This window comes from Ochotona curzoniae, unplaced genomic scaffold, assembly GCF_017591425.1.
Source record: "Ochotona curzoniae isolate NIBS_2020 unplaced genomic scaffold, NIBS_Ocur_1.0 contig_3437, whole genome shotgun sequence".
NCBI lineage: Eukaryota > Metazoa > Chordata > Mammalia > Lagomorpha > Ochotonidae > Ochotona > Ochotona curzoniae.
In genome coordinates, this window is record NW_024465862.1 from 73,543 (window position 1) to 98,536 (window position 24,994).

A 24,994-nucleotide genomic window follows, 5' to 3' on the forward strand; every position below is an offset into this window, starting at 1 on the left:
GTCTCCCACTCATCCGGCTGGGATTCTGGCTTCTGATTCTGACTTGATTGTTTCTGTCCAGATCCCAGCCCACCCACTCCTCTGGGACTTCTTCCTGAGCTGCCCTTCAGTGGCGGCTTTGACGTCAGGCAGAACTGGCTTGAGTTTTGTTTCCTCCACTTGAGTGTCCTGTGCTCCTGAGCAAGTTAATATCCGTGTTAGACTCAGAAGCCCAGCTTAGGATCTTCAAGAAGTTTCTGGAAACGGGGGTTATAGAAAGGTGGAACGCAGTGGTGCAAAAATGCTTGGCACCAGGATGCGCTTGCGTCCATTTCATTCTTCTGCGGCCTTTGGATCAGTGAAGGGGTGCCTTGGCAGTTACTCCCTGACCACTTCCTCTTTGAGAGCTAGCAGGGTGCTGAGTTCCAGGCCTCAGGTAAACCCAGTTGTCACCCTGCATCCTCAGGCTCACTTTCCCCATGGCCCAGGCACTGGCTTCCTGTCCCCTCGGTCCCTGGTCAGGTCATGTTTATTGTCCTTGTGGCCCTATGTTAGGCCTTTGCTTCCGACCCAGACATTGTAGTTGCTGTTGGTTGTGGTCCTTGACCCTAGCCTCTTTGACTCCGTTTTCCTCACTGCAGCCAGAGGAAGGGGGTCCTCAGGCCATTCTCGTTTCCTGATGCTGGGGTCACACTTGACATGGGCACATAACAGGTGTGAGAGTCAGCATATTTGTTTATATAAGGCATGAGAGAGAAGGCAGTGAAGTTGTTTTCTATTAAGAGAATCCTGAGGACGTTATTAAAAACTGTTTCACAGAAAAACAGACATGTCTTCGCTCCAGGTGGTGCTTTGACTCATTTTTAGAGCCACTATTTTCCTCCTCCATGAGAATTTCTGCTTCCTGTAGGTGTTCCACAGTCTGCTCAAGGCCCATGCCATGGAAGCACGCGCCATTGTCAGACAAGCGATGGCCATTTTGACGCCTGCGGTGCCTGCCCGGATGGAGGACGGACACCAGATGCTGACCCACTGGACCCGGAAGATCATTGTGGAAGAGGGGCACACGGTTCCACAGCTTGTTCACATCCTGCACTTGATAGTTCAGCACTTTAAGGTGTGTAGGGAGAGTCGGCTGCTATGCTGAGTGGCCTCTGGCATTGACTTTGGATGTTTGCCTGTCTTTTCCTTGAGTGGTCAGGTGGTCCTTCACCTGTTGGGAAAGCTGCCTGCCGCCCAGCATTTGGGTCGTGTGTGTTTGTGTGTGTGGAGGTGTTTGTAGGGTAGGGGTGTGGCCCAGGGGTGTGCTGCTCTGTCAGGCTACATTCGTTGTAAGGCTCGGTGCACTCAGATGCAGATGGCTGTCAGGAAGACAGTCTAGGTGGTGAGCTCTTAAGAGATTTTGGTAGGTTTGCTTGAAGAGTTACGCTGCAGTCCCCTCTTCATAGCCAGATGACCTTCTGTGTACAGTTTATTTAAATATTTCTTGGAGATTTTGCATAGTGGAGTGCATTAAGCCAGTTCTTCCCCATCCAGCTCTTTCAGTGTTGGAAATTTGCTTCTCAGTATGTTTTAAACTGTTACAAGGTGTGATATCTGACATGTGTGAAGAGGGCTTGGTCTGGCTGCGTGTGAGGTGGTATGAAAGGCAGAGGAAGGGAGGAGATCCACACCAGTAGTTCTTCCACGAAGTGACGCTTCGGACTTTGTGAGCAGGAGCTTGGGTGGTGTGGGGACGGGGCTGAAGTGGGTTGTGTGTGGATGTGTGCCCACAGGTGTACTACCCGGTGCGCCACCACCTGGTACAGCACATGGTGAGCGCCATGCAGAGGCTTGGCTTCACACCCAGCGTCACCATCGAGCAGAGGAGGCTGGCCGTGGACCTGTCGGAGGTTCTCATCAAGTGGGAGCTCCAGAGGATCAAGGACCAGCAGGTAGGGGGGAGGTGGGTCACGGGGCACCTCCTGCTGTCCCCAGTCGCACTCCTCATCCGTTCCCCAGCGATGAGTCACTAAAGTCCAGTGTGTGTGTTAAGCCGGATTCAGATGTGGACCCCAGTTCCAGTGGAGAAGGTGTCACGTCGGTGTCGTCGTCCATCAAGAGGGGCCTGTCAGTGGACTCTGCACAGGAAGTGAAGCGCTTCCGGACGGCTACTGGCGCCATCAGCGCGGTAAGAGCCGGGGCCGTCCTGTGGGCACCGTGCATGGGCACCGTGTGTGCCCTGAGTGCGCCTGTGCTGAGCGGGGGCTGAGCGGCGAGGCCGCAGCAGGGCTATGCCCAGCAGTGGGCTTCCCGCAGTACCACACTGTGAGTTGTGCCAGCAGTGCTGCCTGTGTTTTTTTTTTTTTTTTTTTTCTTAAAGGCAGCTGGGCCTGTGATGGGCATCAGGCTCACAGCCCTGGTGAGGTGGTAGTCCTGGGAGCCCCGAGTTCCGTGGCTTGGCTAGCCCTGCTTACTGCTTTCTGTCCTTGAACTCCGCCCTCAGTGTGCCCCCACCGCCTATGGCTCTGGGGCCCCGCTAAGCTCTGAGAATCGTGGCATTACCCTCCCGCTGCTCGTCTGGCTGCCAGCACCCCCGCCATCCAGTCACGCAGGCCTGTCTCCACCGTCAGGGCCCACGCCTCTCTCCTCCCACTCTTTCCCTGCACCCACTTTCACCCCATTTTCTCAGGTTTTTACAAAGTACTTGGCGTTCCAAAAGCTTAAGTTCCTGGGTAAAGGCTTCTGTTCTCTTCTTGGAATCTGTGACTTCCTATCGTTGTTTTCAAAACTGGCAGTTGGAAAAAAGACCTTTTCCCTGAAGACTGTGTCCCTGGCACCTTCTCACAGTGCACTCCCCGCATCCCCATGCTGTGCAAGCACCCTGGGGTGCTCGCCCAGCGTGTATGCGTTGGCTCCTCGGTCCATCCTCCCTCCTGCCTTTCCTGCTTCTCTTCCCTTGAGGGCAGCTGCTGCAGTCAAGCTGTCCTCAGGGTTAGTGCTGGCCCTCCGCGTTGCATGAGCCTTTGCTTCCTTGTGGCTGCCTTGTGTGTTGCTCAGCTGCACACGTGCCAGGCCTGTCCCCAACATCCCAGCCCGAGGAGTGTCCATCCCAGGGGGTGTCCATCCCAGGGAGTGTCCATCCCCTTGCACCCAGTGGTGGCGAAACGAGCAGCTGCCGTGCTGGGGACTTGCCGAGCCCATGCCTGTCCCTAGGTGTTCGGGCGGAGCCAGTCGTTGCCAGGAGCTGACTGTCTTCTGTCCAAGCCCATTGACAAGCAGCACACGGACACCGTGGTGAACTTCCTCATCCGTGTGGCCTGTCAGGTACGAGCGTGGGAGTCTGGAGCCAGGGCCCGAGAGCCGGCTCTACCCCTTGTCTGCCACAGCCTGCTGTTTGACAAGTGTGCCCGTGTGTGCCGTTGACACTGAGAGAGGCAGCTCTGCTGTCGGGCAGGAAGGTCCCGGTGCCTGAGTCAGCAGCGTGTTGGTGCTGATGAAGGCAGCTGGGGTGGGGTGGGGCTCCTGCCTGCAGCTGTGTAAAGTGGCCCACACCTGGTGTTTCAGTCTTTATATTGGAGTCCCTCCTTCTCAATGTGTGTTTCTGTGGAGTTGTTGAGAATCCACTGCTGAAGTGCATTTGAATGTTTCAAGCACTTAGTGAAATTTCCCAAGTCTCTTGCTGGGGTGGGAAATCAGTGCTGGGTAGAACAGTGTACCTTGTTGGCGGGGTGATGCTGTTGAGGGCTGAGCATCTGCTCCGGGTCCAGCCGGTGAGAAAGGCCTCACGTCGAGGTGCATGCCATGGGCACACAGTGAGAGGGAGAGGCCCGTGGGGGACAGGCAAGGGCCTGGGCCTGGCCAGGAAACGGCGTTCTTGGCCAAGCTGGTACTCAGTGAAGGGGAACGCATTTGCAGGTCAATGACAACACCAACACGGCTGGGTCCCCTGGGGAGGTGCTGTCTCGCCGATGCGTCAATCTCCTCAAGACCGCCTTGCGCCCAGACATGTGGTCCAAGTCTGAACTTAAGCTGCAGTGGTTCGACAAGCTGCTGATGACTGTGGTAGGTGCCGGCAGGCCACCATGGCCACCACGTGGGTACTGTGGCCTGGGCTCGGGCTGGGTGCGTGTGAATCCTGGCCTGGTGCTGATACCTGAAATCTCCCACGTGCGCTGCCCATCGTGGCCTCTTCACGCCATGCTCTCTGCTGGCTCCTGCTGCTGGGGAGCTGCTGGTCTCCCTGAGAACGGTGTCCGGCCTCCGCTCAGCAGCGCCTTTTCATCTGGGCAGGTTTGCCCAGACCAGCTGGTTGGGACAAGCTCTTGAGTTGATTTCTGGAAACAGCCTGTAACGTGAGCTTGGATTTTTCACATGGCTGTCGAAAGTTGAACGTGTAATTGGTTGCGGATCACTGTGTCATACTGGGAAGGGCTGGCCCCCATGCTGATTACTTGGCTGTCTTACTATTTTCTTTTCTTGTTTTTTTTTTTTTCTTTTAACGTTTGATTTATTATTTTTATTCAGAAGACAAAAGCATATTTTTATAGAGAAAAGACACAGTTTTTTTTTTAAAGATTTATTTTTATTATTTTTTTTATTGGAAAGGCGGATACACAGAGAGGAGAGACAGAGATGAAGATCTTCCGTCCGATGATTCACTCCCCAAGTGAGCGCAACGGCCGATGCTATGCCGATCCGAAGCCAGGAGCCTCTTGCGGGTCTCCCATGCGGGTGCAGGGTCCCAAAGCCTTGGGCCGTCCTGGACTGCTTTCGCAGGCCACAGGCAGGGAGCTGGAAGGGAAGCGGGGCTGCCGGGATAGAAGCGGCGCCCATATGGGATCCCGGGCGTGCAAGGCGAGGACCTTAACCACTTGCGCCACCGCGCTGGGCCCAAGACACAGTTTTAACATCCGCTGATTCAACCCCCAAATGGCCATGAAGGCCTGAGCTAAGCTGAGCTGATCTGAAGCCAGTAGCTTTTCTCCAGATCCCCTCCAGCAGGTGCAGGGGCCCACGCACATGGGTCATCCTCCACTGCCTTTCCAGGTCATAAGCAGAGAGCTGAGGAGGAAGTGGAGCGGCCAGGATATGAGCTAGTGCCCATATGAGATGCTGGTGTTGCGGGTCCTGTCTTATCATTTCTATTAAAACTTTAAGCTTGGGGTCCAGCACAGTAGCCTAGCAGCTAAAGTCCTCGCCTTGAACGTGTCCCCGACCTCATGGGCGCTGCTTCTAATCCCGGCGGCCCCGTTTCCCATGCAGCTCCCTGCTTGTGGCCTGGGAAAGCAGTGGAGGATGGCCCAAAGCCTTGGGACCCTGCATTCGCGTTGGAGAACTGGAAGAAGCTCCGGGCTCCTGGCTTCAAGTTGGCACAGCCCCAGCCGTTGTGACCGTTTGGGGAGTGCATCAGTAGACGGAAGATCTTCCTCTCTGTATATCTGACTTTTCAATAAAAATAAAATAGATCTTAAAAAACAAAAAAAAAAACTTTACACCCGTTGCATTCTGGTGCTAGCAAAAGCCACTTTGTCTTGCTGTATTTCATTTCATTGTGTCACAGGTTCCGTTTCTCTAATTCTGTGATGGAATTTGTCATCTATGAGTGGTTGTTACTGGAGCCTGCAGAGGCTAACAGGCTTCCTGGGTTTGGGGAATGGTTGCCCAGGGTGGTCCACGGCCCTGCGGCTGCAGCATGGCCTTGAGTCCAGCAAGGTGGGTAGGCACTAAATTGTCTGCACACTTTGTCCCCGTGGCAGACTGGAATGGCTCCTGGCAGTGGCGGCCAGTGGGAAGTGCAGCCGTGTGGACAGTCTGCCCATCAGAGGTCTGATGCCGTCTTGAAGTGGCGGGCTGTGCTGCCTTGATTGCGTAGCCTGGGAGCCCAGCACACAGTCTGCCAGCCCTGCTCCCTCTGTTCTGGATTTCTGGTTCTGCCATCATTTATTAGATTAACACCTTGATGCACAATCTGAAACATCAAGTTGTATTTTAACTAAAACCAGAACCTAAACAGGAAGGGCTAGGTGATTGGCCCAGCAGTTAGCTTGCCGCTTGGGACACCTGCATCCCACATTGGGTTACTGGCTCAGGTCTGAAGTGCTTGGCTCTTGGGTCCAGCTTCCTGGCTTCAGGCAATGACTCAAGTGCTGGGTACCTGCCGCCCACATGGCAGACCCTGCCGGAGTTGCAGGTGCCCAGCTTTGTCTGGCCTAGTCCTGTCTGTTGTGGGCATTTTGGGGGGAATAAAGCAGTGAATAGGGGAGCTCACTTCTTCTTTCTGTTTCTCTCTGTCCTCAAATTGACATGAGAAGAAAAATTAATTTTAAAACATTGTTGGTTTACAGTGACTCAATTAGCAAATCGTCCCCTTACAAATGTTGGGGTCCTGTATGGGCACCCACTCCTGCTCCACTTCCCATCCAGCTCCCTGCCTGTGGCCTGGGGAAGCAGCTGAGGACGGCCCAAAGCCTCGGGACCCTGCATCCGTGTGGGAGACCTGGAAGATACTCCCAGCTTCTTCTCGATTGACTTGGCTCCAGCTGATGTCAGATCTTCCTCTCTGTCTCTCCTCCTCTGTGTAAATCTGCCTTTCCAATAAAAGTAAATACATCTTTAAAAATAAAAGGAAAAGGGCCCGGTGCGGTGGCGCAAGTGGTTAAGTCCTCGCCTTGCACGCCCGGGATCCCATATGGGCGCCGGTTCTAATCCCGGCAGCCCCGCTTCCCTTCCAGCTCCCTGCTTGTGGCCTGGGAAAGCAGTCGAGGACGGCCCAAAGCTTTGGGACCCTGCACCCGCGTGGGAGACCCGGAAGAGGCTCCTGGCTCCGGATCGGCATAGTATCGGCCCGTTGCGCTCACTTGGGGAGTGAATCATCGGATGGAAGATCTTCCTCTCTGTCTCTCCTCTCTGTATATCCGCCTTTCCAATGAAAAAATAATAATAAAAATAAATCTTTAAAAAAAAAAAAATAAAAAAATAAAAGGAAAATTGTTACAGTAGCTTCCTTTTTAGGGCAAATCTTAGTGACTTTTAAAATAGTATCATTGAATATCTATAGTTTTAGTGAGCGTTTTTTTAACATTTTTTAATTTTTATTGTTAAGTCAGATATATAGAGAGAGAAGAGACAGAGAGGAAGATCTCCCATCCGTTGATTGATTTCGCAAGTGACCACAATGGCTGGAGCTGAGCCAATTTGAAGCCAGGAGCCAGAAGCTTCTTCCAGGTCTCCCACACGGGTGCAGGGTCCCAAGGCTTTAGGCCCGTCCTCGACTGCTTTCCCAAGCCATAAGCAGGAAGCTGGATGGGAAGTGGGGCTGCTGGAATTAGAACCAGCGCCCATATGGGATCCCGGCATGTTCAAGATGAGACACTAGGCCACCACGTCGGGACCTAATGAGCCTTTTAAAAGGGATTTTGACAAAGTGTTTAAAGCAAATTTATAGCGGAAGCATTTTTAGGCGATCCTGTGTGATTCCTGCCTGTTTTTATGCACATGATGCATTTTTCCCCATCTTTGTAGTTACCTTCCGAAGACTTGGTGGTGTCTAGCTTTCCGTGTTTTCTGCAGTTTGCTGCCCTGACTGTCTGTGTCTCCCATTGCAGGAGCAGCCAAATCAGGTGAACTACGGGAACGTTTGCACGGGGCTGGAGCTGCTGAGCTTCCTGCTGACCGTGTTGCAGTCGTCTGCCATCCTCAGCAGCTTTAAGCCCCTGCAGCGCGGGATTGCTGCCTGCATGGCGTGCGGCAGCACCAAGGTGCTGCGAGCCGTGCACAGCCTCCTCTCACGCCTCATGAGCATCTTCCCGACAGAGCCGAGTACGTGCCCTTCCCACCCCTGCACGCCCTCTCAACCTTTCCGTTAGAGTCACTGCTTTGGTTTTTTTTGGCTTTGGAAATGCATTGCTTTTCCCTTAAGATGTTAGAGCTAAGTGAGGTTACAGTGTCGTAGCAGGTGTCTAACACCTGGGCATGTCAGAGCTTGACGTGCTGGGAGGCGGGGGAGGGCGAGGTGGGAGGCGGGCCAGCGGTGCGTCCAGTTCTAGGGTCAGTTGGCGCAAACTAGAGCTCAGTCACTAGCGTGAGGAGCCCCTCCTGCAGCGCCCGGGTCCCCAACTGGTGTTGTAGGTACTTCCAGCGTGGCCTCCAAGTACGAAGAGCTCGAGTGTCTGTATGCAGCTGTTGGGAAGGTCATCTATGAGGGGCTCACCAGCTACGAGAAGGCTGCCAGTGCTAACCCCTCGCAGCTCTTCGGTGAGTGGATGGGCGTCTGCTGTGCTCCCACAGAAAAGTCTGGGACGGGCTTGGGCTCAGGGTGCTGGGAGGACTGCTCAGGGTCTGTGTGGTGTGGGTGCCCCTGAGGCCCCCATCTCCTGGACTCTTCTCCCCAACCCATCCTGTTCCCTCATCTTGGCTTCTGCTGTAGGCTTTGATTTTGAGAGCTGTCTCAACTCAGTGTCCAGTTGTGGTGGAGTGGGACCGCTGATGTCACTCCTGCCCATGGGCTGCTCACAGGGGGCTTGTCCCCATGTGTCGTGACACTGGCTGGTGCAGGTGGAACAGAAGTTGATTTTCTAGGTATCTGGGGCTGCTGGACACATTGAACACCAGCTCGCCGTAGTCAGCTTTGGAAATATGGCTTTGGTTGCAATCAGACTTTGGATTGCTTTTCTTTTATTTAATATCCATTGTGTAAAGACTAAAAGTCACCTGCGTATAGACACTTGCAGAGTAGTCCTTGTTTTGCAAATGCTTGCAAATTTGGGGAATTTGTGAGTTACTTTGAGGCAGATGGTGTATACTTCAAACTGACTGCCTGCTCTGAGATTCAGCCAGATGAGTTTGCACACGTTGTGCCCCAGAGCTCACTTCTGCAACCAGGCAGGCCTGGAGAGTAAGGAGTGCTTTTGTGACTGTAAGTGGGGTCCTCTAGATCCTTGCTTCTATCTTTGCTCCTTGTTCATTCTTCAAAGGATCCAGTTTTTGAAGAGCTGGCCTCCGCTGGCCCTGTCTCCCTCCTTTGTGGAGGAGCAGCTGTGGGGTGAGCTGGGGCTCGGGAGTTGGCCATGGCTCTTCTCCCTGTGTTAGAGCCACATCTGGCTTGGGGGAGCAGAGCACAGCAGGTGGGGGCACCATGATGCAGCATGCTGGTGGCTGTCCTCACAAAGTCGGGCTGGCCACACGTGGAGTGGTGGGTTTGCAGGCCTGACCGGGTGTGCCTGGGCTGGCGTACCTGTAGATGGCAGGTGTCCTTGTCTGATGCATGTGATGGGGTCAAGTACTGAATTTCATCTGCAGGTCAAGGTCAGGATGACTGAAAATGCCAGCTGTGTAATATGCTGCCTGTTCATGTTCCAGCTTGAGCTTTGTTAATTTTCATTGATCTCATGAAATGAGAAAAAAAAATTTTTTTTTTAAATATTTATGAGGCCAGTACTATAACTCAACTGCCTAATCCTCCATCTTGCAGCACCAACAACCCATATGGGCACGAGTTGGTGTCCTGGCTGCTCCACTTTCTATCCAGCTCTTTGCTTCTGACATGGGAAAACAGTGGTGTATGGCCCACGGCCTTGGGATCCTGCACCTACGTAGGATTCCCACGGAAGCTCCTGGCTCCTGGCTTCAGGTCGGCTCCGCTCTGTCTGCTGCGGTCGATTGGGTGGAAGAGCTTTCTCTGTCTCTCGTATCTATAAATCTGCCTTTCCAATGAAAATTTAAAGACAGAGAGGAAGGAAGAGTCTTTATTGGATGATTCACTCTCCACGTACACACAAGAGACAGGCTTGTCCCAGGCTGCAGTAGGAGCCTGAACTCCATCCGGGTCCCTCACGCGGGTAGCGGGGACTGGTGCTTGAGCCATCACCTGCTGCCTCCGGGGATTCACAGCAGCAGAAAACTTCATCAGAAGCAGGAAGGAGTGGATCCCAGGCTTCTGCAGGAGATGGGGGATCCCGAGTGTTGGCTTAGGGTGCTGTGCCACAGTACCCTCCCTCTCAGAACTCTTGTCATGTTCACATAGGCTGGGTAAGGAGAAACAGGTGGTCTTTCCCTCGCTCCCAACTGTGTTCTCAGATAAAAAGCCTCACTCAGGCTGGTTCGCCGTAGCGTACAGAAAGCTGAATTTTAAGCTGAAGGTAATGTGAGGCCATTGTTTGGTGTGGCCGTGTTGGCAGAGGTACACGTCAGGAGTGGGCGTGTCATGCCAGGTGTGGTGTTGGCACTTGGGTTTAGCTGTACTTTATCCCCCGTATGTACCTCTGCAATAAGTAGTCCTGGATGCCAACTACGTGTTCAGTGCCTTTTCCATCTTGACTAGGTGCTGTTGCTCTAATTTTTGCACCTTGAAAAGTGGGGCAGAAAAACTAACATGGACTCATGGATCTTTCTGACACTTGTGTAATAGAGGAGCCTTTCATACTGTAAAAGCTCAGCCTCGGCATAGGACTTTTTTTTTCCTTTGAAAAACATTCTCTCTCTTTTTTTTTTCTTTTTGAGATTTATTTCTTTGGAAGAGCTACAGAGAGAGAAGCAGAGAGACGGACCTCTTTGGTTCTCTGGTTTACTCTCCAAAACAGCCACCACGGCCAGGGCTGTGCCAGAGTAAGGCCAGAAGCCTGGACTCTCATGTAGGTCTTCCATGTGGGTGTAGCGACGCCAGCCTTCAGGCCGTCCTCCGCTGGTTTCCCAGGGAGCTGCATCATAAGTTACGTCCAGGGCTTGAACTGGTGTTCATGAATGCCAGTGTCTCAGGAGGTGGCTTCACTCACTGCCCTACAGTGCTGGCCCCTTAAGCGGCTGAGCTCTAAAGGGAGCCTTGTGCACCTTACTGGCTTAGCCCAGTTACCAGCAACGTTCTTCTTGTGCCCTGAGGCCACCAGGAAGGTGACTTGGATGGGGAAGTGTCACATCACCGTAGCACTGATCAGTGCAGCTGTGATGGGTGTGCGTACACTGGACAAGGGCCAGGGAGGGCTCACTGTCAGGTGGGCAGCATGGGATTTCATCATGCTCTTGGGATGGCATGGTTAAACTGGATTGCTTATTTCTGGGATTTTCTGCATTCTCAGAACTTAGCTAGCTAAAGCCTCAGGAAGAGAGCTCAGAGAAGGGACTGGGGAGTCGTATGTTAGATTGCATCTTCCTGCTGGTCGCCTGTTGCTGCTCTTCTGTGAGAGAATTGGCCTTTGCCCACCGCAGGGACTCTCATGATCCTCAAGTCCGCCTGCAGCAACAACCCGAGCTACATAGACAGGCTGATCTCGGTGTTCATGCGCTCCCTGCAGAAGATGGTGCGAGAGCATCTTAGTCCACAGACGGCGGCGGGGAGCACAGATGCAGCCTCAGGTGAGCGCAGTGCTGGGCCTTGGTACTCAGCCGCCGTGGCGTGAGCACTCGCTGTGCCTGCTGCACTGCACTGAAGCACGGAGTCATGGGTTGCAGGCCCAGCTCGGGGCTCCAGGAATCCAGGTGCTGGCTGCTGCACACACTGCAGAACCCAAGCATCCTGAATGTGACCTGGGGAGGCCTGGACTGACCTCATTGGCCTTTGGGAGGCACCTGTAGGGCCGAGAGTGATGGCAACGAAGTGCCAGGCTGCTGTGGCTACTGGGGGAGCGTTGGGGAAAGTGGGAGAAGCCAACACGTGCAGTTTGACACTGCAGTGTTTAAAGCCGCCTTGGGGACTTGGTCTCTTACCGACACGGGCAGGGACGAGCGAGCTGGTGATGCTGAGCCTGGAGCTGGTGAAGACACGCCTGGCTGTGATGAGCATGGAAATGCGCAAGAACTTCATCCAGGCCATCCTCACGTCGCTCATTGAGAAGTCGCCTGACGCCAAGATCCTCCGCGCCGTGGTGAAGATCGTGGAGGAGTGGGTCAAGAGCAGCTCCCCAGTGGCAGCCAACCAGGTGAAGCGTGGGCCGGGCGTCAGCCTCCTGCTCCTGATTGGGAAATCTTGATTGGGAGAATCTAATCTTGATTACAAAGAAGTCATCCTGTCCTGTGCTGGCATTCCTGATGCCTTTTCTCCAACTGGATCTTTCTCATTGTGCTTGACAGGTTTTGCATAGAAACTAGAGATTCTGTGGTCACGACTGTGGTTTTACCTCTGTTCAAATGCTTTCATGGTGGTGAAGACACACCACATGACAGTAACGAGAGGGGGCCTAACTTAGAGGAATGCTTGCAGACTTCTGGTACAATTTTGTAGCCTGTTTCTAGGAAAATTCTATTTTTATGTCTTCATTTTCAGCATCCAATGATAAACCTTAACCATCTTTGATTTTTTTTTTTGCTTAGAAATTACCTTGTCTTAACTGTACTTAAGTAGCAGAACAATTGCTTTTGTTCGCATAGAAGTAACTGGCATTTTCTTTTCAAAATCCAATTTTATCTAGACACCAACGCTCCGGGAGAAGTCCATTCTGCTTGTGAAAATGATGACCTACATAGAAAAACGCTTTCCAGAAGACCTGGAGTTAAATGCCCAGTTTTTAGACCTTGTTAATTATGTGTACAGGTAATTACCGCAGTTGGCCAAGGCTTCTGTGTGTTTTGGGCCATACCGTAGACTATGACAAGCAGTGTACGGTGGCTTCACCCGTGACCTCTGCCTGTGTCTGTGGTCCTCTGCTGAGTGCCTTGAGTGCTAACCGCTGATGCCTGAGACACTGACGGATGCATGTGCCGCGTTGGCAGTGGGCCCGTCACTGCTGAGCTCCCTGAGCCCGCAGATGCTAACGTGCCACACACAGGACGTTGGTGCCACCCATTTCCTGAGGGCTTGTGTGCGGCTTGGGGAGCCCGCTGTCTTGCCCACGCTAAGCTCTGGCTGTGACTCTGGGTTTCAGGGACGAGACGCTGTCAGGCAGCGAGTTGACTGCCAAGCTCGAGCCTGCCTTCCTTTCCGGGCTGCGATGTGCCCAGCCTCTCATCCGGGCCAAGTTCTTTGAGGTCTTTGACAGCTCGATGAAGCGTCGGGTCTATGAGCGTCTGCTCTACGTGACCTGCTCCCAGAACTGGGAGGCCATGGGAAACCATTTTTGGATCAAGCAGTGCATTGAGGTAAGGCAAAGCTGGCATTCGGGCTGTGGCTGGATCAGCCAGAGGTTTGCAGGGGGGCCAGGAGGTGCTCACACTTGCCGAGGAGTCTCCCAATGTAACCCCACTTTGTCTCTCTAGGGAGAAATAAAGACCTAGGGTCAACTGGTTGCCTCAAGGCTTTTGGCTGAGTTAAACCCTTTATCAGAAGCTGGAATCGCTTCTTAGTTTTTGGGCCAAGCTTCATTTCTCTTGAAACAAAACCTGTTTGAATTCATGCACATACACTGGAAACCCCAAGCCAACTCTCAGTCTTGCATCGGGGGAGCACAGCCTGGTGGACCATCTCGACTCCTTGCTTTGAGAGATTGGGGGCCATGACACTGTCACATGTGAACCCCCAACTGTCACGACGTGGGGACGTGCAGCCCTTGGCAGGGGTGGAGGTCCTGGGGGGCGGTGACATTTCAACGGACAGGCATTCCTCTTGCCTGCCAGTTCTTGGCCTCTAACATACTTCATTCTTCAATTTACTCGTCAACATAAAGCTCCAGGAGGCTTAGGTTTTCCTGCTGAGCAAGTAACTCTTACCTGTTCTCCTGGGAGAAACCAGGAACCACACTCCTGGTTTGTTTGTTTGAAAGAGACAGAATCTTCCATCCACTGGTTCACTCCCCAAATGGCCGCACAGCCAGGCTGAAACCAGGAGCCAGGAACTTGATCTGATTTTCCCATCCGGGTGCAGGGGCTGAAGCGCTGCCACTGGCATCCGAGATGTGGCGTCCTCGGCTCTGCATGTACTTGAATAGGCCATTCGGGTCGACGTGTGGCACGCACCCGTTCCTTGGCCTCAGCATCACAGTGGGCACCGGCCTGCTCTTGTCCTTCAGCTCTGAGAGGGCAGACACAGGTCTGGGGAGCTGAGCACTGGCCCTCCTGAGCCCTCAGCCCCTGGTGCCTTGGATTGCAGGCGTGGCTGCTGCCACACCAGTGCCAGTAGAGGGCTTGTGGAACACTCGGGTAGAAGATGACTGACCAGCAGCACGTGCTGGTGGGGAGTGGCCTGGATACAGAGGGCGGAGTCAGGACACAGCACCTCCTGAGAGCTGCCCTGGGCCCTGAGGCTGTGGGAGGGCGGGGAGCCAGCTGTGAGGAAGATGGTGGGTGAGACCTGGGGAGGAGTGCGGGGAGGGTGCGGCTGTGATCTGGCTGTGATCTGGGCTGTCAGGAGGAGGCTGAAGGAATGCAGCAGAGGTCCCCATGGCTTCTGAGGGGACAGGAAGCTGGGCCTGCTGAGTTGGGAGCCTGAGCCAGGGGTGGGCAGAAGGGATGCCCAGACGCCACCCGACCTCTGGGAGAGCTGTAGGTGGGAGCTGTGGGCTCCCTTGTCACCTGCGTGTGAGTTAAGCTGTTCGGTAGTAACTGTGTCCACACACCCTGGCAACTGGTGTCTGCTTTAGGCTCATCTTTGTCCCTGCCTCTGCAGCTCCTCCTGGCCGTGTGTGAGAAAAGCACGCCCATTGGTACCAGCTGCCAGGGGGCCATGCTCCCGGCCATCACCAACGTCATCAACCTGGCCGACAGTCATGACCGAGCCGCGTTCGCCATGGTCACACACGTCAAGCAGGAGCCTCGGGAACGGGAGAACAGCGAGTCCAAAGAGGAGGTGAGGCCTGGCCCCGTAGGCAGGACCCGTCTCTGCCGGCCCATCTGCAGTCTTTGATGTGTTTAGGACAGGGGCAGGTGTCAGGGCCATCTCTGCCTGGGGGTGGAGCGTGTGGCCCGAGCTCAGTGAGATCTGCCAGCTTTGAGGAGAGTCTTACGTGTTTGTTTACGGGCGCACACAGGAGTTGATGGCTGTGTGTGATGACCCAGTTGGCTTCCTGACACCTGCAGCGGAAATGAGGCTCCCAGCTCTCCCCAGCCGTGCTCTCAGCATGGCGCAGTGGTGTCCTCAGCCTGGTGCACGAGGCAGCTTGAGGAGTGAGGGACTGAATAGTTCCTCGTCATCTTTATTGTTTTTATTGTTCAGAGTTGGTGCTCTTTATTTTGCTTCCCATAACCCAAATACAAAATCAGAGTGCAAATGCCTTGATAATCTTTTTTTTTTTAAAAGAGCTACGTCTGGTCTGGTTAGTCCCGTTTTTATTTCAGAATTCAAGATTATGTAAATACTTGACAGATTTTCAGGAAACTTGTCACGAGAAACCCTCTTTAATTCTTTGGCCTGTTGGCTTTTGTTTTACAGGATGTGGAGATAGATATTGAACTGGCTCCTGGAGATCAGACCAGCACGCCCAAAACCAAAGAACTCTCCGAAAAGGACATTGGGAACCAGTTGCATATGTTGACCAACAGACACGACAAGTTTCTTGATACCCTGCGGGAGGTGAAGGTCTGTGTGCATGACTGCAGGGATGGTCGGGACCCCCGCCGTCTCCTCCCACCCCGTCTGACCGTTAGCAGGGAACCGCACAGCAGCGGGAACTCTCCTTGTTCAGCCCTGCAGCCCCCTGCTGTCTGCTGAAACCATCGCAGCCCTTCAGCTCTGAAGTAGCTGTGTGCCATGTGGATTTGAGGAGGCAGCTGCTGTGTCTTATGTGGGGAAATAATAGAAACAGGTCGATTTGCCCATTACTGTCCTTTGGAGAGGTGTTTACCAAGAAAGTAGTGGGGCATAGTGCTTGCGTGGTTTGTCACGTGCAGTGAGGGAAAGGAGACTGGATAAATGTGGTCAGTCAGGTGCTGTGTGGGAGCAGTCCAACTGGTTTTGGGGTCTACACCGCTGCGACGTCCACACAGATAGGAACTCTGGGTCTACACTGCTGCCGTGTCCACACAGATAGGAACTCTGGGTCTACACCGCTGCCACGTCCACACAGATAGGAACTCGGGGGTCTACACCGCTGCCACGTCCACACAGATAGGAACTCAGGGTCTCTGTCGTTGCTGCCGGAGTGTGATGCATTGTTTCTGCTTAGAGGTTGAGAAGCCACTAAGGCTTCAGATCCTGAGATACGTTTGCAGAGTCTTAGAGAGGCAGCGATGAATTCAGTCCATGTCAGAGTTAGGGATTTGCTGTGGCCTAGTAGGTAAAGTTGCTTCCTGCAATGCCAGCTTTCCATATGGGTGTAGGTGCGAGTCCGGGTTGTTGTGCTTCCAATCCAGCTCCCTGCTGATGCACCGACCCCTTCATCCCAGTTCAGCCCTGGCCATTGTGGTCATTTGGAAATGAGCCACCTAGGAGAGGTCTCTTTATGTCTCTACCCCTCTCTAGGTGTTACCTTATCAAAGAAGCAAATATATGTATTTTTAATGTAATAAAGAAGTGAATTAGGAGCAAGTTGAGTGCTGTGGACACAGGCAGCAGGGATGCAGGGTTGGAGAGTTCAGCCTGGAGGTCACTGCTTTGTCATTCCTGAGCCAGAGTTACATTATGCTTTTCCCTGGGTGAGATGGGATTGCGAGCATCAAGGCTTCTGCCCGTAGTTGTCATTCCTGGGCTGGCCTCTGTGTCCTAGTCTCTCTGTGGCCTGTCCCAGGGCGCTCATGCACGGAGAGACCACAGCACCCACATCCATGTGCTCTGATCTCTGCACCTGCGTGAATCAGACGCAAGTGGAGAGCCATGGAGTGCCCGCTGCCAGCCTGAGCAGAATGATGCTTTGCCAGTCTCTGTGCCTTAAACCACAAGTCTTGGCCTCTGAACCAGAGGCAGGGTGAATCACAGCCATGTGCGGGAGCCAGGCCCCCCCGTCACTGTCGCCCTTTGGGGCCAGCCTCATACCAGGCACTAGAATCTCCTGTGCTTCGTGCTTTCCCTGTTTGAAGTGTTTGTGTCTTTGGCTTCTGTATTTTGAGAGAAACAGGAACACAAGAGTGGTTTCTCTTCTTGGGTTTGCTAGGCGAGAAATGAGAACATAACTGTGACATGCGTGTCCTAGGCACTGCGCAGCCAGGATGTAAGCTGTTGCCTGATGCCCTGGAGCCAGGTCAGCTCCAGGCAGCACGGAAATCTGGCTGTCGCTGAGAAACCTTGGCAGGGGCCGCCTATGGACAGTCACACGTATGCGTCTCCCGTCTGCCTGGATGTTCCATTCCAGTTTAGTCCGCTTGGTTCTGGTCCTTTCCTGTCACTTCGTCCTGTCTCGTCTAGCTCCTTTGCAGACTGCACTGGATGTATACTGATGGGCACATCAGAGCCATATGCCTCCGGGGCCTGTGCTCACGTCTGCTTCAGCTCTCATGTCTGCAGGGCCCTGCCCTGCTCATGTCCGTGGCCCTCTTACTCGGGATTTCAGGGTTGTCAGTTCTTTTGTTTTCTTTCTTTCTTTTTTTTTTAAAAAGATTTATTTATTTATTTATTACAAAGTCAGATATACAGAGAGGAGGAGAGACAGAGAGGAAGATCTTCCATCTGATGATTCACTCCCCAAGTGAGCTCAACGGCCGATGCTATGACGATCCGAAGCCAGGAGCCTCTTCCGGGTCTCCCACGCGGGTGCAGGGTCCCAAAGCTTTGGGCTGTCCTCGACTGCTTTTCCAAGCCACAATCAGGGAGCTGGATGGGAAGTGGAGCTGCCAGGATTAGAACCTGTGCCCGTATGGGATCTTGGTGTGTTCAAGGTGAGGACTTTAGCCGCTAGGCCACGCCGCCGGGCCCTCTTTTGTTTTCTGATGATCAAGTCAGTAGTGTCAGGAGAAACCCGAAGACTCAAGCACGTGTTGGGCCTGGCATGGTAACATGTCCCGGCAGCTCCACTTCCCATCCATCTCCCTGCCTGTGGCCTGGGAAAGCAGTCGAGGACGGCCCAAAACCTTGGGACCCTGTACCCACATGGGAGACTCAGGAGAAGCTCCTGGCTCCTGGCTTCAGATTGGCTCAGCTCCGGCCATTGTGGCCGCTTGGGGAGTGAATCAACAAACAGAAGATCTTCCTCTCTGTCTCTCTCTATCTATCTAATCTGACTTTCCAATAAAAATAAATCTTAAAAAAAAGCCTCAAGCATGTATTAGGGCCCTGAGGGGCCAAAGCGCCCGTCTGTGTTGGGTGCCACGTGCACTGTGGGACGCTCACTCGGAAGTGTGACTGTTTGAACAGGGGGTGTTTCTCGTCAAGAGGGGGAGGGGGACGAGAGGAATGGGGTGCTGAGCTCGACTCTGTCTATCTGTAGACCGGGGCGCTGCTCAGCGCCTTTGTTCAGCTGTGTCACATCTCCACCACGCTGGCTGAGAAGACCTGGATCCAGCTGTTCCCCAGACTGTGGAAGATCCTCTCTGACAGGCAGCAGCACGTGAGTGTGTTCTCAGCCCTGATCCGGGAGAGTGGCGGTGCAGTGTTTGATAAGGATTCTGACAGCATGCAGTCTGCAGCTTCGAAGGAGGAATCTTCGCTCTGTGACCTAGGAGTGAAACCCAAGAGGCGTGAGAGAGGCAGTGCCTGGCAGTGTTTGAGCTGACCCCTAAACCCACGTGTTGTCTGGTTGCAGGCTCTGGCAGGGGAGATCAGCCCGTTCCTGTGCAGCGGCAGCCACCAGGTGCAGCGTGACTGTCAGCCCAGCGCGCTCAACTGCTTTGTGGAGGCCATGTCCCAGTGCGTGCCCCCAATCCCCATCAGGCCCTGCGTCCTCAAGTACCTGGGCAAGACGCACAACCTGTGGCTGCGGTCCACACTCATGCTGGAGCACCAGGCCTTCGAGAAGGGCCTGAGCCTGCAGATGAAGCCGAAGCAGACGGCCGAGTTCTATGAGCAGGAGAGCATCACGCCGCCCCAGCAGGTGTGTCGGTTGTATCCTCCTTGATGGGAACGTTGCGCTTGGAACCCAGAACCGTGGTGTTGTCCCGTTGGACAGCCATCGTTTTGGGGTCCCGTGTGCTTAGGACCATGGTGTGTGCTTTCAGGAGATCCTGGATTCCCTTGCCGAGCTCTACTCCCTGCTGCAGGAGGAGGACATGTGGGCTGGCCTGTGGCAGAAGCGCTGCAAGTACTCGGAGACGGCCACGGCCATCGCTTACGAGCAGCACGGCTTCTTTGAGCAGGTATCCGCGGTGGGCGGGACGGCAGGTGGTGCGGTCTCTGATGGTTGCTGAGTCACGTTCCAGCGGAGTGGCCTCGGCTCAGGTCACAGCTCAAAGCCTTAAAGTCCTGACCTTAGGTGATAGCCCGAGGTGGAGTTCCAGCCCTAGCAGTTGCGGGCATTTGCGGGGTAGACCAGCAGAAGAAAGATCTGATCTGTGTGCCTCTCCCTTTCATATAAATAAAACCAAATATGCAATAAATCCTGCACATAAAGGCTCTTTGGTTGAAGTCTCAGTTTTGGAGAAAGTTATATATGACATGCATCTTTAAAACCATCCCAGATTCTGTAGCCCTAGATGTTAGTGTGGTTGTTACCACCTGCAGCTGCTGTTTGGTTTGAACCAGAAGGGAGACTGCATTTGGCCCCTAAGAGTGTGAATCCTCAGATCTGTCTGTTCCCTGAGCATGGGCCACTGTTCAAAACGTGGCACTCAGCAGCATGCGGGACACAGCCTTGGACATACAGGCATGGCACCGAGCCCCCGCCCTGATGAAACCTGAAGAAGTGGTTCTGTCCCATGCCACATGGGGTCGCGTGCAGAAGGGTACAGGGGTCATGTGGACTGAGAGAGGAGGTGCTTCCAGCACTGACCTGACTTGTCCCAAACAGTTGAGCCAAGGCAGTAAAAACAATCAGAAAACAGCTGCAGTTTCTCAACAGTGGGTTGAGAGCGTCTGTTGTGTTTTTTAGGCACAGGAGTCGTACGAAAAGGCAATGGATAAAGCCAAGAAGGAACACGAGCGGAGTAACGCGTCCCCGGCCGTCTTCCCCGAGTACCAGCTCTGGGAGGACCACTGGATCCGGTGAGCCATGGTCCACCTTGACAGTCGTGGGAGACATCAGAGGGGACTGCTCTCTGGCCGCACAGAAGGAGCAGGAGTCAGCCACAGCTGCAATGCTGCAGGCTCCTGGGCCCTCGCTGGGGGTGGGCTGCCTGGGCTGCTGGAAGCAGGTGGGTTCCTGCAGTGGGATCCCTGCCCAGCACCCATGCTGTGCCTGCCGTCTTCCATAGGAGGACTTGAGTCACCGGTTTAAGTGTCCATTTCCCCATCCAGGGGCCTGGGTTCGCTTCTCACTGCAGCTCCCAGCTTAGGATGACCCTGTGAGGAAACGGGGGTGGCTCTAGTGGGTGGGTTTCTGCTGCCCACATGGTAGACCCAGACTGTGTTCCAGTCTCTGGCCTCAGCCCCTCTTGGCATCACATGTGTGTGGGGAGTGAACCTGAGGCTAGGAAGTCCCTTCCGTCCAGCAAATGGCAACCTGGCTGCACCTGTGAGTTGAGAACTGAGCCCTCCTTTCCCTGACGAACTGAACTCATAGGTGCTCGAAGGAGTTGAACCAGTGGGAGGCCTTGACGGAGTATGGCCAGTCCAAAGGACACATCAACCCCTACCTGGTCCTGGAGTGCGCGTGGCGTGTGTCCAACTGGACTGCCATGAAGGAGGCACTGGTGCAGGTGAGACGCCCCCGCCCTGTCCCCTGGCATGGAAGCCCCCTGCATTCCCTTGACTGCAGAGCCAGTGTCTGCTGGGAGTTTCGCTCTTTCAGAGCAGGCCTTGACTAAGCTCTAGGAAGCAGCTTATGGGAAGGACGCGTACTCTGTGCTTAGCTCAGACACCTGTCCTGAGTCTGACCCCCTAGTCACCAGGGTTGGGTCCTCGTTCAGTTATGATCTCCATGTGGCTGTGGAGGCCTGTCAGGCGGGGCCATCAGAGGAGCGAGGTGGCAGAAGCACTGCTGGGTCCCAGGCACAGGCTGGGCTCCCGGGAGCTGCAGGTGGTCGGCAGAAGCCTCTTGAGTGAAGTGAAGCGCCTGTGCGTGTGACCCACCTGCTGACAGCTCAGTGGGAGTGAGGTTCATCTGTCCTTTGCTTTCTTGTCAGCTTTCCCCAGGAATGAGTGCGCGGTGGGAGGCCGGGGCTCAGCGCATCCTTTCAGTTACGGAGGCATTGACGCTGTGCGGGGGCACCGACATGACGCGGTGCTGTCTGCTCTGCGGACCCCATGCCTGGCATGCCTGCTCTGTGCTTTTCCCTTCTTCTGCCCTGGGACCACCCAGTGTTTCCACATACCCAGGAGTACTCTTGGGCATTTCTGCTTCATCCCTGGCTGGGGAGTTCCATCTAAGTTGTCTGAAGAATTTAGAGGAAGCACAGATACTCCTGAGACTGCCTTTTGGGATTTCTCCCGGTGCCTCTGCATCGGCCCCTTCCTGGTCATCTGTATGGTGCTGTCATCGTGGAGGTTAAGGGCAGGAAATGCTGTCACCCTCAGTTTCAGTGGAGGATGTACAAGGAACTGAACAGCAGTGACACTGGGCCAGGGTGGGCTTCCTCTCCATGAGCCTCAGCAGTGATGCTGGGCCGGGCCGGGCTCCCTCACCTCGAGCCTCAGCAGTGACACTGGGCCGGGCCGGGCTTCCTCTCCATGAGCCTCAGCAGTGACACTGGGCCGGGCCGGGCTCCCTCACCTCGAGCCTCAGCAGTGACACACTGGGACAGGGCTGGGCTGCCTCTCCTCGAGCCTCAGGTGCTGGTTTGTGTTGCAGCGGCCATGCATACTTCTTAGGCAGTGTAGAGCGCTGGGCAGCAGAGATGTAGGACAGTGTTACTTGCAGGTGGAAACGGGCCCAGGGCTTGACCTGCACCCCAGGGTCTGATAGGGTACCTGTTGGCCACAGGCGGGTAGAGAAAGTGTGTGTCAGCGCTTCTCACTGTCCCTCAGGCTGAGCAGTGAGCTGACCTGGCAGCTCTGCACATACCCTGGTCACTGTCACAGTGGCTGTGTGCTGCTGTTGCTGTGTGGCTTGGCATGACTCCTTCACTGGTATCTTTCCAGGAGGAGAAAGTGCAGGTGCTGCCTCTGTTCCTGGAGTCCTGGCAGGGGGTGGTGGTGATGGGCAGGACCCTGGGCTGTTGAATCACATCGCAGTGCTGCAGGGGGCGTGCAGTTGGTGCGCCGCTGGGGGGTTGGCATTGCTGAGTTTCCTCACTGTTGCAGTCAGGCAGTGCTTGGGGGAGAGCGAGGGTGTGCCGTGTCAGAAACCCGGCCTGTACTATAATCTGTGGTTTTGGGGTACCCTGTGCCCCCGAGGGTGCCACTGGAGGTGCTTTTCCAGGGTCCTGGCAAAGTGTCTCGGGGGTCTCCTTTCACCCACACGTGCTGGCATCTGTTCAGTCAGCGCTGTGTTTGAAAGCTTGGGTCTGTCATCACTTGCATTTATAAATGCTTTGGAAGAGACTGGCAGGATGTAATCGTGCGAAGGGTTAACCGTCCAGAAGGGCTCAGAGGAGTCAGTGCTGGCACAACAGACTGCAGCTGCCACCTGTGACGCTGGCAGACCATGTGAGTGCCTGTTCAGCCCTTGGCTACTGCGCTCCCCACCCACCTCCCTACTAATGGCTTGGGAAAGCAGCGGAAGATGGCTCCAGTGCTTGGGCCCTGCACCCACAGGGTGATCCAGCCCAGCCCAGCCACTGTGCCCATATATGCAGTGAATCCAGTGCGTACAAGATCTCTCCCCGATCTTTCAAATAAATACATTTTTTGAAAGATTTATTTTTGTTATTTCTTATTGGAAAGGCGGATATACAGAGAGGAGAGACAGAGAGGAAGATCTTCCGTCCGATGATTCACTCCCCAAGTGAGCGCAATGGCTGATGCTATGCCGATCCGAAGCCAGGAGCCAGGAACTTCCTCCGGGTCTCCCACACGGGTGCAGGGTCCCAAAGCTTTGGGCTGTCCTCGACTGCTTTCCCAGGCCACAGGCAGGGAGCTGGAAGGGAAGCGGGGCTGCCGGGATTAGAACCGGTTCCCATATGGGATCCCAGGCGTGCAAGGCGATGACCTTAACCACTTGCGCCACCGTGCCGGGCCCATAAATACATTTTTTAAAGTTGAGAGTGAGCGGCTCTCGGGGGCAGGAATGAAGCCTGTGTGTGCATGTGGCCCCACGGCCCGGCTACAGCAGCAGCACTGGGCCAGGCTTGTCCCCTTCACGGCAGAGAACCGTCATCCAGGGGCCATGTCCTAGTGGATAATGATGCCTGGCTTTCACGTGACAGCAGTAAACTCTTTAAACACCTGTGGTTCTTGTACGCTTTTATTAGTTCCTGAACGAGCTTGATTAATTCCTCAGAATAACATCGTGAGCTGGAAGCGATTCAGAATTATTCCAGTTCTTCTCATTCTGGAAATCAGCGTGTTTCTGGTACTTTCCAAGCACACCAGCTCGCTAGAGCAGAGTGGTTCTGTTCACTTGACCTGTCGCTTTTCTTTCTGGGGAACTACCTAATGGCTGGTGTGCCATTAGCAAGGGAAGGACGGGTAGCCTTACGTGAGTGAGTCCACTAAGAAAGTCTGTGTTTAGAGCTTGTTGTTTTGTTGTTGTTTCATTTTTCCTCTAATTTTGTTGTTGTTGTTTTTCTAATCTTCAATTTTCTTTTTTAATGTTGCTTACATAGTTGAGAGTGATGCCTGCCCCTGTGGGCTTCTGACGAGGGTGGGAAGGGTCAGGTGTGGAGGAAGGTGGGTGGGACACACGTGTGTCTGTGGAGGAGGAGGGGAGAGGGCTGCTCCTTGCTGATTATAGTACATTGCCCCAGGGGATGGGGGACAGTCCTTTGCTGATGCCCTGGAGACACTGTTGTGGAGAAGAATGTTCCAGGGCTGTTACTTCAGCGGTTTCAATAGCCCTGAGACATTGTCAGTTTTGTTGCTCCTGAGTTGAGAAAATCTTTTCCGAGGTCTGCTGGTTGACGGAGTCCACCTAGTGCATCCACAGACCCAGGAACATGTCCAACCGTATTTCCCACGAGCTGATAGGTTCCAGCCCAGCAAGCCTGCCACAGACCCAGCCTTCACGCACAGCAGCGGGTGCTGCGACCTAGTTGGGGTGACCCCTAAGGAGCCTGGTGTCTCTTTATTGCTCTGTGTAATTGATGACAAAAAGAGGTCTCTGTATTGTTTGACCCTTGAACCGAGATGAATGGCCATCACTTCTTGTGTAACATTCTGTATCTTAGGTGGAAGTAAGCTGCCCGAAAGAAATGGCTTGGAAAGTCAACATGTACCGAGGATACCTGGCCATCTGCCACCCTGAGGAGCAGCAGCTCAGCTTCATCGAGCGCCTGGTGGAGATGGCCAGCAGCCTGGCCATTCGCGAGTGGCGTCGGCTGCCCCACGTCGTGTCCCACGTACACACGCCTCTTCTGCAGGTGAGTGTGACGCTCCCCTGGTCCTTGCTCACTAAGATAAACTGAAGTGGAGCCGCATAAACCTGTACAGGAACGTTTGTAGCACACCGGTCACAGCAGCCAAAATATGGAGGCAAGCTGGAGAAGTCGATGCCTCCGCTGGATTTAGCCGTAGGAGACCTGAGTGCCACGTCCACGTTGCAGCACGGTTACCTCGAGAGCGTGCTCAATGAGCCAGTCCCAGAAGGCCACACCTCTCGTGATCTCATTCTTGTGAAATGTCCACAAAAGGACTGGGACAAAGAACAGTAACCATCAGGGTTCAGGGCTTGAGAATGGAGCGTGGCTGCTGGTGGGGGCTCCTTGAGGGGACATGACAGCTGTTGTTAGTGGTGATGGCTGCAAGGGCCGGGTAGGGCGTTCACCAATGGGTATCTGGGGTTTAGGGAGAATAAGACAGACAGACTAGTAAATGGTGCCAATCAGATGGTGCTCATGAGCCCTCAGAGCCTGCCAGAACCAAGCTTTGGGATTTGGACTGGATCATGGGAAAGGGGGTGAGGCTGGTATTACACCCTGGCAGCCACAGCGCCATGCAGAGGAGGGGGGAGGAGAAGGAGTGATTTGGGGTTTTCCCATTAGCAAGCATTAGTGCCTGCGCTGGTCTCCGTGGAGAAGGCTCCAAAATTGGATTCGTGCAAGGCATCGTGTTGGGGTG

The 24,994-nt window shown here is 54.2% G+C and overlaps 1 protein-coding gene across 1 annotated transcript in view; it reads left to right on the plus strand.

Annotated features, from left to right (window-relative positions):
- Positions 1 to 24,994, plus strand: part of LOC121156596 (transformation/transcription domain associated protein) — a 98,458-nt gene that overhangs the window by 51,949 nt on the left and 21,515 nt on the right. The window contains exons 41-59 of the mRNA XM_040980362.1: positions 890 to 1,096; positions 1,755 to 1,913; positions 2,015 to 2,149; positions 3,175 to 3,285; positions 3,877 to 4,023; positions 7,566 to 7,779; positions 8,089 to 8,214; positions 11,161 to 11,307; positions 11,671 to 11,870; positions 12,360 to 12,481; positions 12,813 to 13,026; positions 14,489 to 14,668; positions 15,251 to 15,397; positions 18,177 to 18,296; positions 18,492 to 18,779; positions 18,904 to 19,041; positions 19,773 to 19,885; positions 20,403 to 20,538; positions 24,106 to 24,297. Coding sequence (XP_040836296.1) covers positions 890 to 1,096; positions 1,755 to 1,913; positions 2,015 to 2,149; positions 3,175 to 3,285; positions 3,877 to 4,023; positions 7,566 to 7,779; positions 8,089 to 8,214; positions 11,161 to 11,307; positions 11,671 to 11,870; positions 12,360 to 12,481; positions 12,813 to 13,026; positions 14,489 to 14,668; positions 15,251 to 15,397; positions 18,177 to 18,296; positions 18,492 to 18,779; positions 18,904 to 19,041; positions 19,773 to 19,885; positions 20,403 to 20,538; positions 24,106 to 24,297 — 3,096 coding nt within the window. The remainder of the gene's footprint in view (positions 1 to 889; positions 1,097 to 1,754; positions 1,914 to 2,014; positions 2,150 to 3,174; positions 3,286 to 3,876; positions 4,024 to 7,565; positions 7,780 to 8,088; positions 8,215 to 11,160; positions 11,308 to 11,670; positions 11,871 to 12,359; positions 12,482 to 12,812; positions 13,027 to 14,488; positions 14,669 to 15,250; positions 15,398 to 18,176; positions 18,297 to 18,491; positions 18,780 to 18,903; positions 19,042 to 19,772; positions 19,886 to 20,402; positions 20,539 to 24,105; positions 24,298 to 24,994) is intronic.